Source organism: Alligator mississippiensis, chromosome 7, assembly GCF_030867095.1.
Source record: "Alligator mississippiensis isolate rAllMis1 chromosome 7, rAllMis1, whole genome shotgun sequence".
In the NCBI taxonomy this organism is placed as follows: Eukaryota; Metazoa; Chordata; order Crocodylia; family Alligatoridae; genus Alligator; species Alligator mississippiensis.
Genome location: NC_081830.1, coordinates 55,864,656 through 55,881,088, shown reverse-complemented (window position 1 = coordinate 55,881,088; position 16,433 = coordinate 55,864,656). Strand labels below are relative to the sequence as shown.

Here is a 16,433-nt window from a genome sequence, read left to right as displayed (position 1 = left end):
ATGCCTCCCCTGGGGGTGCGCACAGTGGAGGGAGCCCCCACCTCTCTGCACCCTCCAGAGGAGCTGCTCGCAGCTCCATCCCACGTTTTGCCCCAGTTGGGTAGTGCTTGCCCCTGCCACAGCCCCTCCCTTACTGTGGGTGCATTGATCTGCGCCCCCCACACCCCTTCTCCCCAACAGACTTACCAGCTGGATGCTCTCCAAGCTGCATATTGGCAATAGGATCAGTATTGGCCAATATGGCTCATTAATAAATGGCCATAGATATCGGCCCAAGAAGTTTTTATTGGTGCAACATAAGTTAAAATAAATATTTTAAGAATAAAGATTCTGAAGATTTCTTAAGTAGGAAATTAAAGCTGGACTACTGTGTGAAAGGCTGTTTATCAAATGACTTGACACTGAAGTTCAATCGTTTGTAAAGAACTACTTATCCAAAAACCCTCATAAACCTGCTAAAATAAAGCAATTATACAGTGAACAGGAAGCAAGAGGTAGTAAGCTATGTTAGTCTGAAGGCAGGTAGAAGGTAGACTTGCATGTTATAGACTATGAAGTACAAATCTACCATATAGAACAGTCCATTACCTTCCAGTGTTATAAGAATGTTTACCATAAAGCACACCATAACTAGAAGCTACTGTTAGCTTCTAGTTGCCAGGTTTACAAAACAAGAAGAACAGTTTCCAAAAAAAAAAAAAAAAAAAAAAGGTAAGAACCTGTATTTTTACTAAAATTGCAAAAAACAAACAGCAATCCAAATATTCTAATTGGAACATCAATAAAAAAAAAACAAAATGAAGTGGAAGACATATGAAATGTTCCTTTGAAATGCACTGAATATGGTGAATAGTTCTATAACTATTAAATCAGCAAAACCACCAGGTTATAATCCAATACAAAAAGGCAACAAAAATCTGTTTTAGATATTTATTTATTTTGCAAACGTTCAGTTAACAGTACTACAAGTTTAACTATTTGAAACAAGGTAACAAATTAAGAGTAGTCTATATAAGAGATCCTTATCCTTTGGACACAAGTATTTTATTTAATTACAAGTCAAATTTATGTTTAGTAATGCTTATAGATTATACTAATGCTTACCTATACGCAGATCTTTCTGTAAAACACTTTTATCATAAATATAGAAGGATAAGCATTGGAATATTCTTGGAATCTCAAAGTAAAAATCTTCACCAAAATAGGGGCTGGAAAGAAAGAGGAAAATTATAAATGACCAAATATTTATTTAACTATTTAAAGAATATTTAGGAATTTAAAGAAATAATTCCAGCTTTGATTCAATAATGTACAGTGCCCAGCACAAGACTTGCAGTGTCATTTCGTGTACACCACAAAGGTGTCCTGGTTTCAAAAATTAATCATTTCATTGCAGATTAGCAACTTGAAGATGTTGAGAGCATCTAACAGATTTTAAACATTACATGCACACAGTAAGATTAGTTTTAGAGATCCCTTATTTCCCAAATGTAAAATGGCTTTACCCCCAAACCAGTTATACTAATCACTCTAACACTATGTCTCCCATTCATGCCTCCCATTACGTTCAGAGCATGTGCCCAATTCCCAGAGTTGTGCAACTAGCCAGGAGTGCCCCCCTCCCCCTGCACCTTCTGGTTCTGTAGGCCCCAGCAGCCGGTAGTGCATAGAAGCAATGCCTAAAGTTTGCAGTTACTACTGAGGGGGAAAGGTCACCTCTTTTTGCTGAAGACACCCGGGTCAAGGTGGCAAAAAACCCCCAAACAACAACAAAAACCCCTCCTGATTTTGACAGCAAAAGAAAGGAGGCAACATTTCCCTTCCCCCAACCACAAGCTAATTCTGCTGCATTTCTTAGAGTACCTGCAGTGACTGATGCACATTCCTGTGCCGCCACTGTAAGCAGAGGGGGATGGAAGAATGAGACACTACCCCCCAGTCCATTCTGCCCACACCCCCTAGACACCTGGGGCTTGTCTCCCACTCATGCACCCATCTTTATGCTACTACCCCCTGGGGCCACTTGTTAATTGAAATTCCTTCAAAGCCAGTGGGCAGGGATTAAGGCTGTGTGAAATTTCGGCAACAGTTTTATTTGGGAGGTGTTTTGGCCCGTTTTGGCGCCCGAAACACTGAATCCAAAATGAAATGGAAGGCCCCGAAACATCTCTGAAATGAAACGAAACCATGCAAAATGTTTTGGAAACAAGCTTGCAGGGAAACAAACTAATTAGAGGGAGGGGGAAGAGGGGCAGAAGGACTGCTCCGACACTGAAATCCGTAGCTGGCCAGTGTCTGCAATCTGTCCCTGAGGCCCACTCCAATCCCAGTGCTCTAGGGAAGGGACAGCAGCCTGCTATCATTCCACATGCAGATCTGGGGTCACGCCCCCTGGAAGGGCTGAGCCAGACTCTTCCTGGGGGGTGCAAGCCCCAAGATCTGTGTGCGGGATGACAGCAGGCTGCCACTGCTGGCTGGGGCCAGCGCCACCACCCAAGTCTGCTTGGCGCACTCTGCCAAGCACCAGGAAGACTGGTGTTGCCACTGGACCCAGCTGGCAGCGGCAGTTTGCTGTCATCCGCATGGTCGGCGCGCTGTCCAGGAGGTTTGGTTTTTTGTTTTTTTTTTAAAGCCCCGCACTCGCTGGCTACAGGAGCAGCAATTGGGGCTTCTGGGTGCTTATGGGAGAGCCCTCCTGTGCAGTGCAGGGCAATGGGGATCAGCCCCCCGCCTAGCACCCGCACAGCAGCTGTCCCATGGGGCAGGGTGCTGTGTGGTGTCTGGGAGCTGGGGGTGCTTGGGCTGAGCGCAGCCAAGCTCCGGGTGACTGCTGGAGCCTCCCCAGGTCCCAGACAGCACATGGCACCCCACCAAGCCACGCTGCACCCACATGATGTGACAGCTGTCATGCAGGTGCCAAGGGGGGGTGGAAATCTCCACTGCCCCTCACTGCACAGGGGGGCTCTGCCACAAGTGCCCAGAGGCTCCAATTGCTGCTTCTGCAACCGGTGACTGCAGGGCTTTAAAATAAAATAAAATAAAAAAAAAATGTTCTCGGACAGCGCACAGGGCGTGCCGAGAAGATTCAGGTACTAGTGCTGGCCCCACCTGGCAATAGTAGCATGCTGTCATCCCACATGCAGATCCAGGGGCCTGCACCCCCTGGGATGAGTCTGGCACAGCCCTGCAGACCTCCTGCGGGGGGCAGCCCCCCGGATCTGCATGCAGGATGATAGTATGCTGCTGCTGTTGGCAAGTAATACAACTTTTGCTTTGAGCAGTTTGAGGTGCAGTTTCACAAAAACCTCTTCACCCATCTCCTTGAAACTTCATAGATTCATAGATGTAGGGTCGGAAGGGACGCAAGTCGATCTTCAAATCTGACCCCCTGCCCTGGGCAGGAGAGAATATGGGGTTCATATGACCCCAGCTAGGTAATCATCAAGCCTCCTCTTAAAGACCCCCAAGATAGGAGCCAGCACCACTTCACAGTCAGGGCAGCTAGAATCTGGAACCAACTTCCAAGGGAAGTAGTACCAGTAATGTCCAGCCTGAACCTACTCTCAAACAGCTTGTGGCCGTTATTCCTTGTTACTCCGGGAGATGCTCGGGGGAACAGGGTCTTTCCCATTCCCCGCTGGTCCCCCCTGGTAAGTTTATAGATGGCCACCAGGTCCCCTCTCAGCCTTCTCTTGCGAAGGCTGAACAGGTTCAGGTCCTGTAGCCTCTCCTCGTAGGGTCTGCCCTGCTGTCCCCGGATCACGCAAACAGCCCTCCTCTGGACCCTCTCGATGCTGGCCACATTCCTCCTAAAGTGTGGTGCCCCGAACTGGATGCATTATTCCAACTGTGGCCTGACCAGCGTCGCATAGATGGGGAGGATCACCTCCTTGGCCCTGCTTGTGATGCATGACAAGGTACAGTTAGCCTTACTGACCGTGTCCTCACATTGGCGGCCCATGTTCATTTTGGAATCAATGACTCCAAGATCTCGAAAGCACAGTGGCAGAAAGAGAAGGGAGTTCCCCAGCCTATAGGTATGCTGCTGGTTGGCAGGCTTCATGCCCTCAGAAGGGGCTATCATCCCTGCTATTTTCATTCAAATCAGGCAAGAAATAACAAAGTTATAGGCATTTTAGTGATTCCCATTATAGCCTATGGCTGAAACACAAACAGCATTGAAACTCTGAAACAGATTAAACCGAATGGAAATGGGACAGTGATCTGAAACACTGAAACAAATCACTGTTCCTCCAAAATGCTGAATCCGAAACCAAAACGAAACATAGCTGCTTCGCACAGCCCTAGCAGGGATCATCTCTTACTCTTCCTCAGAATAAGAAAATTATACATCCTATGATCACCATAAAAGCATTTCAAAACTCTGTTCACTTAGGCCAGCTAAAGTAATTTAGCTATCAAACAGTAGTCCAAACAAGTACATTTGAGTTTGGGCTGGTAATTTTTTTAAGCCTTCAGGGAGAAGGAGAATGAAAAAGGAAGAAATCCTTGTAAGAAGGAAGGGCAGGGGGTGCCACCAGCACAGCAGGCAGCCTCCAAGTCTGTAGTCCATGCAGTGAGTAGTGGCCCCTGGGTACCCAAAAATTGGACAGCGCAGTCAATTTAACTTTTAGCTCTGCAGCACTAAAAGCAGTAGATACAAAGCTTTTATGGTTTCCCCTCACTCAAGTCAGCACAACATACAGGACAGTAATTAAAAAGCCTCTCTAGAAACATTTCAGATTAGGACCAAACTTTAATTTTGCCCTTCAAAATATCTAGCTTAAATTTTGTTGCTAGAAGTGTATTATTTACTTTTGTTAGCATAGACTCTGTTTTTCCCCTTTTATAATACAAAGGGCAACATAAAATGTATCATTTGATTTAACTGCATATAGTACACTACACAAATGCAAAATATGAAAGATCCCTGTCCTAATGGTCAAAAAAGTTGCACATAAACCAGTATAAGTGATAGGATACCAGTTCACATCTGTAACACAAGAGAAGTGCAGTGCACATAAGCCACTTTCAAAATGGCCAAAACCAGTTTAAAATAAGCCTGGGATGGATGTAGTATCAGACTTGACTGAGTTAGGTTAAATTGGTTTATTGAACTCCTGTCCCAGATCCCTTCCAGATTCAAGTTAACTCACAGTCCCCTAGCATCTCAGGATGCTTTACACCTCCCCTGCAAACCCCCACCCCCTCACAGGGTATGCAGGCTAGCCTTGGCCCGAGCTGTCTGCTCCAGCCAAATGAAAAGGTGTGCTCTAGTGCACCCCGGCTTGCGGCTGCATTTCCAGAATCAAAAGCGAATGTCTGTTTGCTTGCTTATCGGTTCTATCTATGCAGCTTAGACTAACCTGTGAAGATTGAATCGATTTAGCCCTGGGCTTTTTGACTGTCTGTACTTAGCCAATGAAACAAGGTATTCTGGTTACATGCAAAAAACCTTTGATCTATTACCAAATTGGCACTCTTAAAGAACACAGATGATGTAGCTTGGACTGATGGAACTGTACAGCAACAATGAATGCAACAGTATTCTCATGCTTTGTCTGGGACTACATTTTTGGAGTATAGAGTTATCAGAGAGGACTTGCACTGGAACAAGCACATCAAATCCTTTCCCCAACTTCTCCAACCTAAACTGAAGCCAGGTTTCCAGAGAAAAGGAAGGAGTGGTAGTGTAATTGTATAGCAGCTTGATTGAAAAGCTCTGGTTGTAGAGAAATGTTCACTTATCTCTTGTTAGAATGGCTTCTACAAATTTATACTCCTGAGAATTTAGTATCTAGTACACCTTTATTTTTTACTTGCTATCCAAAGGAAGTCAAAGTAGCATTACTGTCTATTAAAAAATTGTGCATCTGACTTAATATTTCTTATGTCCAGTATCTGTCTGACTTGTACTCCAAATACAATCTGTACATGCTCGCAAACACAAGAATCCATCCAAGGCAGGCCACAGAGACAACTTTTACTCTACACTCTAAACCTCTTTCTGAGGGAAAAACAGTAAGTTTAAAAACTCTTCAATTCCCAAAAAAGATTAGACAAATTTATGGCTTTGAGTATTTGACTGTTATGCTTTTCCCTCCAAAAGATTTAGATGGTTTCTTTAAAATTTACTTTAAGACTTCACTTCAAGATTCAGTGAAATAAAGTGTTTCTCATTGCATTCCAGGTACACAGTTTAACTTACCCAGAACAAATCTAAAGCTTAGAAAAAAATACTGGCAAGTTCAGGAACTGGTTAAGATAGACTTTTTGTTACTACTTTGGCAAGAAGTTGCAGGTGTAGACAGAACCACAACCTTTGTGAAAAGGAAGGGAATGAGGACATGGAGGGGGGCACAGATGAGAGCATTCAGTCAGGATAGCTTGCAACTTGAGTACCTACCATAAAATTCACATGGATTCAAATGGAGGTTTCACAAGTCAAGTGAATGCTAGACAGAAATCCTATAAAAGTGTGGAGTCTCTTATCAGCATATGGGCATATACTAATCTAAGCTATTTTAGCTGAGGCAGTAGCAGTTTCAAGAGCTATAAAAACTTAGCCACTAACATACTAAAAGACAGTGTGTTAGCACAATGCCACTTTTGAAAGCCTAGGATTGGGGAAGTTTGAGTTCTTGTACTCTACAAGCAGATTTTGCAGGCCTGAGACCAAGCAAAAATTCTATACTGCAGGTAACTAATGATTACAGAAAATAGAAAAAGGAAATTTGAAGAGAGATCAAAAAACAAAGTACCCTTTATGTGGAATATCCTAATCAAAAAGAAAAAAATATTTTGGTCAAAGGAAGAAAAAAATAAACAGTATAAGCAAACTTTGAAAATAAAACTGGCTATTTTTTAATAGCACATGGGGCACACTTAAAAAAATCTGGTTTTATTTTACTCAAGTCTTCAATGTTATTAGAACAGTTTTGTCCAGCCCACAGTGCTTCATTCCCATTTATAAATCCACACATGCACACAGTAGGAAGTTACTTAGGAACAAGAATGAGAAAATAAATGTAGGTATTTTTAAGGAAGGAGTGAAGGGGACATAAGGGACAGATCATGGTAGATTCATAAGTTAGTTGGCTTAGTCTAAAAATTTTAAGGCTTACCTTAAAGATTTCTCTACTACCTGGGTACGAAAAACTTCTTCTTGATCTAAGTTTATGGTACAGAAACAATCTCTCATTTTGTTGGGTCCAGAGTATGGCACTAGATTTTTGGCATCACCTGTTAATAAAAGTAACAAAGTAAATCTTAAACATTAAAAGAAAAAAAAACCAACTCAGACTTACTGGCTACAACTATTTTAGATATCTACTCTTAAATGCATACAAAATTACATAGTTACACTTCTATATAAATGTTTTTCACTCAGTATTCAAAAGATATTGTACAGTCACATAGGTTACTCCCATTCATCCCTGTGCAACACAACATCTGTTTAAAGTAGCCCACAGTAAGAGTTTATTGAAAAAATGTTATATACCCCACACAACTGTAGCCTTAGAAGAGGTAAAACAGGAGTTAACACACTCTACTCTTGCAAATACTTCTAACAATCAAATAGTTGGGACTTTATACTGTGTTTCAGGCAGAAAAAAAAGGAACTTCAACACACAACACTAAAACAACCTTACTTTGCTACTGATTCAGAAGATTATGCCATTTCATTCATCCTGCAATACCCGCACAGACTACACCCACAAAATTGGAGATGCCAGCTAGCTAAAGTGATAGGACCACAAGACAAACAGGGCATGTCTACATCACCATGCTTTAGTATTTCTTTTTAGAAGTACTAAAGCAGGGCGCAGTGAGGTACTTGTGGTGCACGGTTAGATTTTGCCACTACGGGGACGTAGCTGCCAATCACATGTAGACCCATGTGATCACTATGTTGCCATAACGCGCTGTACAGCAACATAGTGCGTCACTACGTCACCTTAGGGCAACATGTAGATGCACCCATACATAACTAAACTACTGCTATCACTCAGTATTGTGTTTAAACCCTATGTTTTAAGAAGTCTGTTACAGAAAGTCTTAATCACTACAGCATCATTTGGTTAGTAAAGTAGTCATAATTACAAACATTTTCCAGGATTTTAAAAAGTGCATCTATTACCATAACCAGCTGGATGAAGACAGAAGAGGAACATCAACTACTGAAAGGGAAGAACCTTAAGAAAACATAAAACCTAAGGAAAGAATGAGGGTGGAAAGGCAAGAAAGAATATGATTTTTAGGAACAGGATACACACTTCAATCATATTAAAAGCCTGAGCTAAAAAAAAGGGAATTCAGGTCCTGGGATTTTACAAGGAACAGGACTTTTCAAGTTCTCCAGAGCAGTTTACAGTGAAGCAGCAAAGATAGCTGGTACTTCTTATAAACCAACTGTGTCACTTCTATTCAGGAATATTTGTTGCTCTGCATCTCATCTCCATCTTGGCAATGAAGTTTTAAAAGCTGTTTTTCCTTCCCCCCCCCCCCCCCCCTTACCCTACATCAGAGGTGTCAAATAGACACCCCTGTGGGTCTGGGTCCCAAAGACTAGATGAGTAATATAGAACTATGTCCACAGGAGACAATCATATACTTCTGCTACTTTTTCCAAGCACCTTCCAAATTTGCAATGTGTGTACTAGTCCTCATTTTCCACAAGCTCTGTCCTTTTGTCTCTTGCGAAATGCTACATGCTCACCAGTCTTGTTTTATATACTTGCACCCTATCTTCTTGGGTCTTTCCCCACCTTTCTGCTGCTTCTGACTCTCATGGTCTGAAACTTTTCCCCACATATTCTTCAAACAGAATCTTATACATCCTGTTTAAATTCCTTGAATGATGATCGCTACTGTAGTGAACTGGACAAGGTTCCTAAAAGCAAATGCCTACCAAAATAAATAAACTTGGAAGTCATAAACATAGCTGTTAGTGTTAGCCCTGTTTCAAGGACAGATGTCAGTATTCTTGAAGACTACCAAACATTTTAGCAGAAAGAGAGATGGCCTAATGGAAAATGAATGAACTACCTTCATGGTCACAGAAGTAATCCCTTTATATCAGAATAAGCCCACAGGAATGACAGTATATATTATAACTGTAGAAATTATTCCACAGCCAAAAAGAAGAAGAAAATCTTCCACACAAGCTCAGTGAGCAATTTTGAACACAATTCTTCCCTACATCCAATCAACCTCTTCTTTCCCTCCCACTTCCCAAGCAAAAGAAAAAAACTCAGAGATACAGTAAATTGATGTTGCAAAATGATGCAGAAAACAGCATTAGAGACTACTCAAGACTTAGTTTAAATACTACATGCTAGCACGCATTTTATTAAAAACTGAGGGAATGGAAAAAATAAAATAAAGGAGATCCATGGAGGAGCAAGTAATCCCAGGAGCATTTCTGATTATTGTAGCTTGCGATTACTGCATCTGAGTAGTTTCAGAGTGAGACATGCAAGCTGTCCTGGACAAGTGGGGAAAAAACCCCAACCAAACAAAAAAACCCCAATCTACATACAAATACTATATAGTCTGAATATGCTACCCACCCACCCACACACAGTATTACCATAACATTATTGGAACTGTTTTTATGCTCAGGCTTTACAAATACATCAAGACTTAAAAAAAAAGTTTGCAACTCCCCCTCAAAACAAGCAACTGTTATTATGAAACAGTACCTCTATATATGCTGTCAAAATGTTTAAGTCTTGATATCTTAGAAAGCTCCCTACCTTCAGAAGTGGGACTGGAAGAAAAAAAGGAAGAAAGCAATCCTTGCCTTTCTGAGAGTATAAAACTTCCATTTTGTAGCCTTCATATTGAGACAGACTTTACTGCATCTGGAGGCAGGGTAATAGAGGATATTGTCCAACTCTGAAGTGAAGAATAAAAGCTTTTCTTCGTTTTCCTTTTACTTACTGACCAGTTGAAGCCATTTAGAGCTTTAGCACATTAGAAGTAGCTTGGCCTGAGACTGAAGTTCAACCATCCCTTAGCTACTACATCTATATTATGCTTGCTACATGACTAAATCCACACAGAAGGCATAAGGAAGAAAAACAAGAAAAAAAAAAAAGAAAGCAATTTTATGTGATTTGTAGTCACCGCTCAGACACATGATTTTCTTAGCTTTTCTCATCCAGGGCCTGGATAGTCACAGGTATTAAGACAGCTTGGCTTTACAATAAGAAGGTTGGAACTTTTAAATTCCGTTACTGTGCAGTAAAGATAACCAATATGATTTAGCTTAAAGGTTTCATAAGGGGTGCACTGATAAAGATTTTTTTGGCTAATACCAATGCCCGATTATTAATGAGTCATATCAGCCGAAACCTAGCTGACTACCGATATGCAGCCCGACAGCTTGGAGAGTAGCTTGGGGCTGCTTGGAGAGCAGCTTCTGGCTGGCAAATTTGGGGGGCTGGGGCAGGCACTGGCCAGCTGGGGTGGGGGGGCATGGGATGGAGCCTCAAGCAGCCTGTCCAGTGGTTAGGGTGTGTGATTATTTTTTTAATTCCACTGTCTTTGCCACGATTTTCAACACTTTTTCCTACAGTTCCTTAGCAATCAGTGCCTGTAAGGCAATACTGCCTTGCTTCTAAAAGAATCCTGTAACAAAGTCAAAATCCTGTATTAGCCATCACTTTTACCTTATGTTTGACTGTGGTGAAAATTACGATACAAGATACAAACTTTGTCGTATGATCACTAACATATAGTATATAATAGGCGTGTCTACATGAGATGCTAAATGCTCGTTAGATTAATTTTACTGTGCATTAGTACATCATGCAAAAAGAATGCCAATACACAGTAGACTTAGTCTAATCTGCATTAAGCATCATAAATAAGCATTCGTCTGTGCTAATGCACAGTAGTGCCGATAACAGGTACTAACTTAATGCACTATAATTACAGGTACTAAGCATAACGCACCCTAATTATGGCGCATTAATAAATGTGTAGATGCGCCCAATGAAACAGGCTTTTTTTTTTTTTTTAAACCATGGGTGGGCAATTATTTGGACTCCTATGGGCAGGATGCGCTCTTCTGGGCAGATGGGATGGGGCCACAGGCAGGTGGAATGGGCAGGTGGGGCTAGGATCGTGGGGCAGTGACAGCACAGGGCCAGGACCCAGCCACAATCTGTTCCCTGCATGGATTGCAGCTCTACCCCGGGCCCCAGCTCCACACTGTCACCACCCTGTGATCCCAGTTCTGGCCCTCCCCCCCACATCCCACTCCCAGACAACATTCCCTGTCTGCCCACATCCCCATCCCATCTACCCAGATGAGTGTACCCTGCCCACAAGGGTCCCAGGCCAGTCTCCATTGAGACCCCACCTACCTGCCCACTCACTCTGGCACCCCCAGCAGCAGGGCCTGGGGTACTGAGGCAGCAAGGTTGCCTCTGTCTGGCAGCTGCACTGGCAGTCAGAAGGAGCCGCTGGGAAGCTGAGTCCAACTGCTGCACCACCCCTGTCTTGCTGTGTGCCCAGGGGCTGTGGGACCAGTAACACATACCATGGCTTGGGCTGCTCCCTGTGCCTGGGCCAGGTGGGGCCAAGGGATCTACATGGGCTGGATAAAATCCCTGGGTAGGCTGGACCTGGCCCACAGGCTGTATTCTGCCCACTCCTGCTTTAAACACAAGTCTTTAGGATTTTCACATTCCTTTTAGATAGAAAATACATGAGACATCAGGTCTCAGTTTTAAGAAAGAAGTATTTTCAATTTGTCACAGGTAGTGAAGCCCCTTGAACTACTGTACTATCTATCATCTACTACAGGTAAAAGTCCTGAGAGTAATAAGTGGGGGGTAAAACTTTGGTAGTAATAAAAATTCCTACTTTCCCATTTTGATTCTTGTGGGGTGCAATGCAGCAGAAGTATTAAACGGAAAATTATTTCTGCATTATTTCTGGACAAATTTGTATATGAGCTGTAGTGGGAAAGGGCAAACAAGCAAACTAAATCTAATCTTGAGTTCACTCCATTTTGCATGCTCATAAAACAACAACAAAAGACCTCCCAAAAGTATAACTGCCACTCCAAAGACCCCCGCCTCCATATCTCCCAACATGTCCTATCTTCCTAAACTGGTTCTCTTTTGATAGGGACAAAATTCAGATTATTGAGACATTGACAGTTGGGAAGATGTTGGGATTCCCACGTATATTTATTCTGAACACAGTTTAATAAGACCTACAGCCACAATCACACAGTCACTGTTTGAAGTTACATATTTTTCCAAACTTCAGTACTTGACAGTAAAAGAACTTGGAAATACTTATTTATTCAACAGAGATCGTTAAGCCATGGTACAGCCCAGGGGTAGGCAACCCCCAACACGGGTGCCAAAGCATGGCATTGAAAGGCATTTTGCTTGGCACACGTGCCTCGAGGCAGACACGGGGAAGGGGCCGGAGCTGTAGTTGGCAGGGGAGCCACAAGGGGCCTGATCCTTGTGATGCCATCTGGCCCTGGCATGCCAACATTTTACAAGTCGAGGTTGCAGGCGTTTTTGGTACTCTGCCCAAAAACATTGCTAACCCCTGTTATAGTCTGGAGTTAGTCCGTAGGATGCACTTCTACCCTGCCTTTCTCCTAACTCAAATCAGAGATGCATAAACTCTCTCAAGCCTGAACCTCACTTTGTCAGAGGTTGCAAGAGAAGAAGCACATGCACAGAGCTGCCCAGCCCAGCAGCCTGTGGTCTTTCACAGCCTCTAACAAAGTGAGCTCAGGCTTGCGCGGGCAGGCTGATACGTCCTGGATGCCCGACTCGGAGTGAAATACAACTCATGTTGAAACCCCACAGCCGATGCTGAAGAACGAAGTGCAGAGATGGCTTAATCTGTCTGCATTCAGCACGAACCCTTGGGAGAGCGGAGCACTGTCCGGCTGAGGAGGGGGCCGGGCCCCCGCACGCTCCTGTGCCAGCCCCGCCACCTGGCCTAAGCCTCGTGGAGAGCTCCGATGCCACTGGGGCCCCACGGGCCCTTTGACACTAGGGCTGGCTCGGGAGACGCAGGCGGCGCGTCGCACCCACTCTGGCCCTTCCCGGGCTCCTTTCGCCAGGCGGCAGCGCGGCCGGGCCAGGGCCGCTGGGAACCGCTCGTCGCCAGCCCCCGGCTCCGCACTGAAGAGAAACGGCGGAGTCGAGGCGCGTGCGACACCCAACAGGAGGCCGCGGCGCAGCCCGCCCCTTCCCCCGGGCTCAGCCCGCGGCGGCGGCACTGCGACCGGGCGCCCCCCCGCGCCGCGGCCGGCCCAGCCCGGGGACAACTTCCTGCTGCCGCCGGCGTTTCGCAACCCGCGCCGGTCACAGCTCCGCGGAAACGGCCCGCGCCCAGGCCGCCGCAACCCGGCCCGACACTCACAGATCTTCCCGCGGAGGCTCCGGAACACCCGCAGCTCCGCGGCGCGGCCCTGCCCGGCCGCCATCGCGCCGCCGCCTACGCAGCGCCGAGGGGGGGCAACTCCCGCTCCGGCCTTGCTCCTCGCTCTACGGCCCCTACCCTGCTGCGCCAGTGCCGGCGGGGGCGGCCCGTCCCGACCGCTCATTGGCCTGCGGCGCGGGGGAGGCGGGGCCGGCGCGCAGCCTGGCAGACGGAGTGACGGCGTGGCGCAGGCGCAGTCCCATCCCTGCGGTTGGTGTCTGGGGGCGGAGCTTGGGCGTCCCCGCCCTCCGCAGCAGCTTCCTTCCTGCGCGGTGCGGCTGGGACCTGCTGTCCCCTTCTGCTCTTGTTACGGCGCGTGGGGCGGGAGCAGTTGCTGGCGGGCGGGTCCCGGGCTGAGGTCGTTGTGTGGTGGGGCTGCCCGCGGCTGGGACCACGTGTCCCTAATTGGGCGGGACGGGCCCGCTTGCTGTTGTGCGGAGTGTGTGTGTCCCGTTTCACAGGGTTGTAGGTTGTAGCCGTGTTGAGGACACAGGCAGGCAAGGGTCTTTGGGTAGATGAGATATCTTCTATAAGACCAACTTAAATAGTTGGAAAAAATCTTCTCAGCAAACTGTTTGAGTTGGTCTAATAAAAGATAATACATTTACCCAAAGAAACTCGTGTGCCTGTGTCCCGTTTTTACACTTTAAAAAGGGGGTGGCCTTACATGTGGCCCTCACGTTTCCCCATTGCTGGGGTGTGAGCATCTCCCCTTAGGAGAAGGGCCGGGAGCAGCTAGCAGCAGGCAGTGGTATGCGGTCTCCAGCCTCTGGGCTGCATCCAGCCTGCAGGCAGTGTTGCCAAATCTGTTTATAATTAAGATTGGGATTGTTTTTTTGAAGTCACTTTAATTTTTCTAGAGTCACAGTTTGATAAGCACCCCCGCTCCCCACCCTTTGAGATGGGTTGGGCTTGTTTTTAAAGGCAGTGCTGCTTTTTTTTTCTTGTGAGATTTGACAACACTGCCTATGGGGCCATCTCCTCTGCTGGGCCTCGGAGTCGCTTCAGGGTCTAGAAATCTGGGGGTGGGAAGCAGTGGCATCCTTCATTACTGCTCCCCTGCAGCCAAATATTTGGATCTAGGGCAGATGACATGAGCTCAATCCCACCCAGATGCAGGCTTGCTCCATGGCTGGATCTGGCCTATAGGGTGGGGTTGGCACATGGCTGGATCCAGCACGGTGGCTGGGCTGGGTTGTACCCACAGGCCGACCCTGACGAATGATGTGTTGAAGGTGGTTGAATGGTAGTTGGTCATGATGGTTAGGGGGAACTTCTAAATGTAGAAGGTTTGAAAGACCAAGTTTCCTCTTGGTTCTGTGGCAGCTGTAAATGGACCAGATACGGAATGAGTGGTTTTCTGGTCAATTGGAAAAAAAAGAAAGAAAAAAAAGCCCCTTTCCAAGTGCCTATTTGCATTTGAGTATTGCTCCATTGCATGGCAAAAGCTGTGAATGCCATTTGTCCCTGAAAATAACGCTGAAAGTAGTGTAACTGCTAGTTCACTGTGCATATCATTAGAGTTGCTTTCTCCAAACTGCCAATATGTAACTAGGCCAGGAAACATTTTTGCCATCTAGGCTATATTTTCATTCTTTGCACCTGTTCAGGAGAGCTGATTGCTAACAACCAACATCAGCAATACATTACTTTTCTAGTGCAGATGGGATTAATAGGCTCTGTACTTTCTGTCCTTCATGGGGTACCAAATTCAAACTCCATTTTGAAAAAAAACCCAGAAAAGTTCCTGGTGCTAGAAAATAAAGTAATAAGTAAGTCACAACATTTGGTAACAAATGGGAGTTTTATTTTGTATTTTACAGTTTACACAAGAGAGTCAACAGCGCAATGCAGGACAGACCTAGAAAAATGCATTTAAATGTAGCTTTTTCAGTAAAATGTGAAAATGTTCTAAGAAGTGCAAGGTGATTCTGGGGAGTGGGAGAGGTGCCTGCAAGATTTCCAGTCTTCAGACATTTCCCCAATGTGAAGATATCAGCATAAGTAGGACTGCTATGGTATCCCACTCTACAGCCAGCATTAGTCATCTGATTTAACATTGAAGAATGAAGTGATCCTTAAATGTTAACAGTGGTGGTATCACATTTCCAAAGCTACCTTTAGACAAACAAGATTGAAAAATAACACTAGTGGCAAGAGGGGTTGAATTTCTGTTCACCTCTTGCTTATTTGTTATTAATGACAATTGCAGCCTTTTTTGACTGACTTGTTGGGTCTTTTACCTGTTCTTTCATCTTTGTGGAAAGGTGAGATTGGGATGTCATTATGCCGGATAGTACTGTGCTGAATGAAATTTAGGTTGTTTGCTAGATCACAAACTTCATTTATGGCTTAGCTGTAATCCATTTTGTGCAGACTATCTACAGCATAGGTAGTACAAGGGGAAGAGCAGCTTTTTCCTGCATGCACATAAATAATTCCTGAGCTTAGGAGCTGATGGTGCAAGGTGCTGAATGACCTTGACAGCTGTTGGGCTGGGCTCTGAAGGACTAAGAAAACTAAGTAAGATCAGTCAGTTACCTCATGAACTAAGGGTTCCACAAGTGGAGCTAACTACTGACAGAAACAAACTCATTCAGGCATTACGAACATGGGGAAACCCAGTTTTTATGTTGTCACCCATATATGTAGTATACTGATGTATATGACTTCCTGATCAACATTGGGCATTCAGTAAAACTGCAGGTACATTTCTCTTATGGATCTCAATCGTTCTTTTATATTTCTGCTATTTGCAGATTGATACCCTGCATATTCATTCCCAAAACCCAACAAAACAATTTGTTATCTCAGTGTCTCACAGATTCTGTTTACATTTACTGCCTAGCGGTGGTAAGCCCGCTACAGCAAGAGTTTATTAACTACTCTGTCAGTTTGATGCAGAAACAATCTGATAGTTGTAGTAAAAAGACGTTAGCCCCCATAATTTTGCAGTAATGCTT

General features: G+C 44.8%; 1 protein-coding gene across 1 annotated transcript in view; it reads right to left on the bottom strand.

Moving 5' to 3' along the window:
• RASA2 (RAS p21 protein activator 2) overlaps positions 1-13,601 on the bottom strand; it is a 93,828-nt gene extending 80,227 nt beyond the window's left edge. The window contains exons 1-3 of the mRNA XM_006263324.4: positions 13,411-13,601; positions 7,125-7,242; positions 1,105-1,208 (exon numbers count right to left, since the gene is read on the bottom strand). Coding sequence (XP_006263386.2) covers positions 1,105-1,208; positions 7,125-7,242; positions 13,411-13,594 — 406 coding nt within the window. The 5' untranslated portion in view covers positions 13,595-13,601. The remainder of the gene's footprint in view (positions 1-1,104; positions 1,209-7,124; positions 7,243-13,410) is intronic.
• Positions 13,602-16,433: the final 2,832 nt, after the last annotated feature.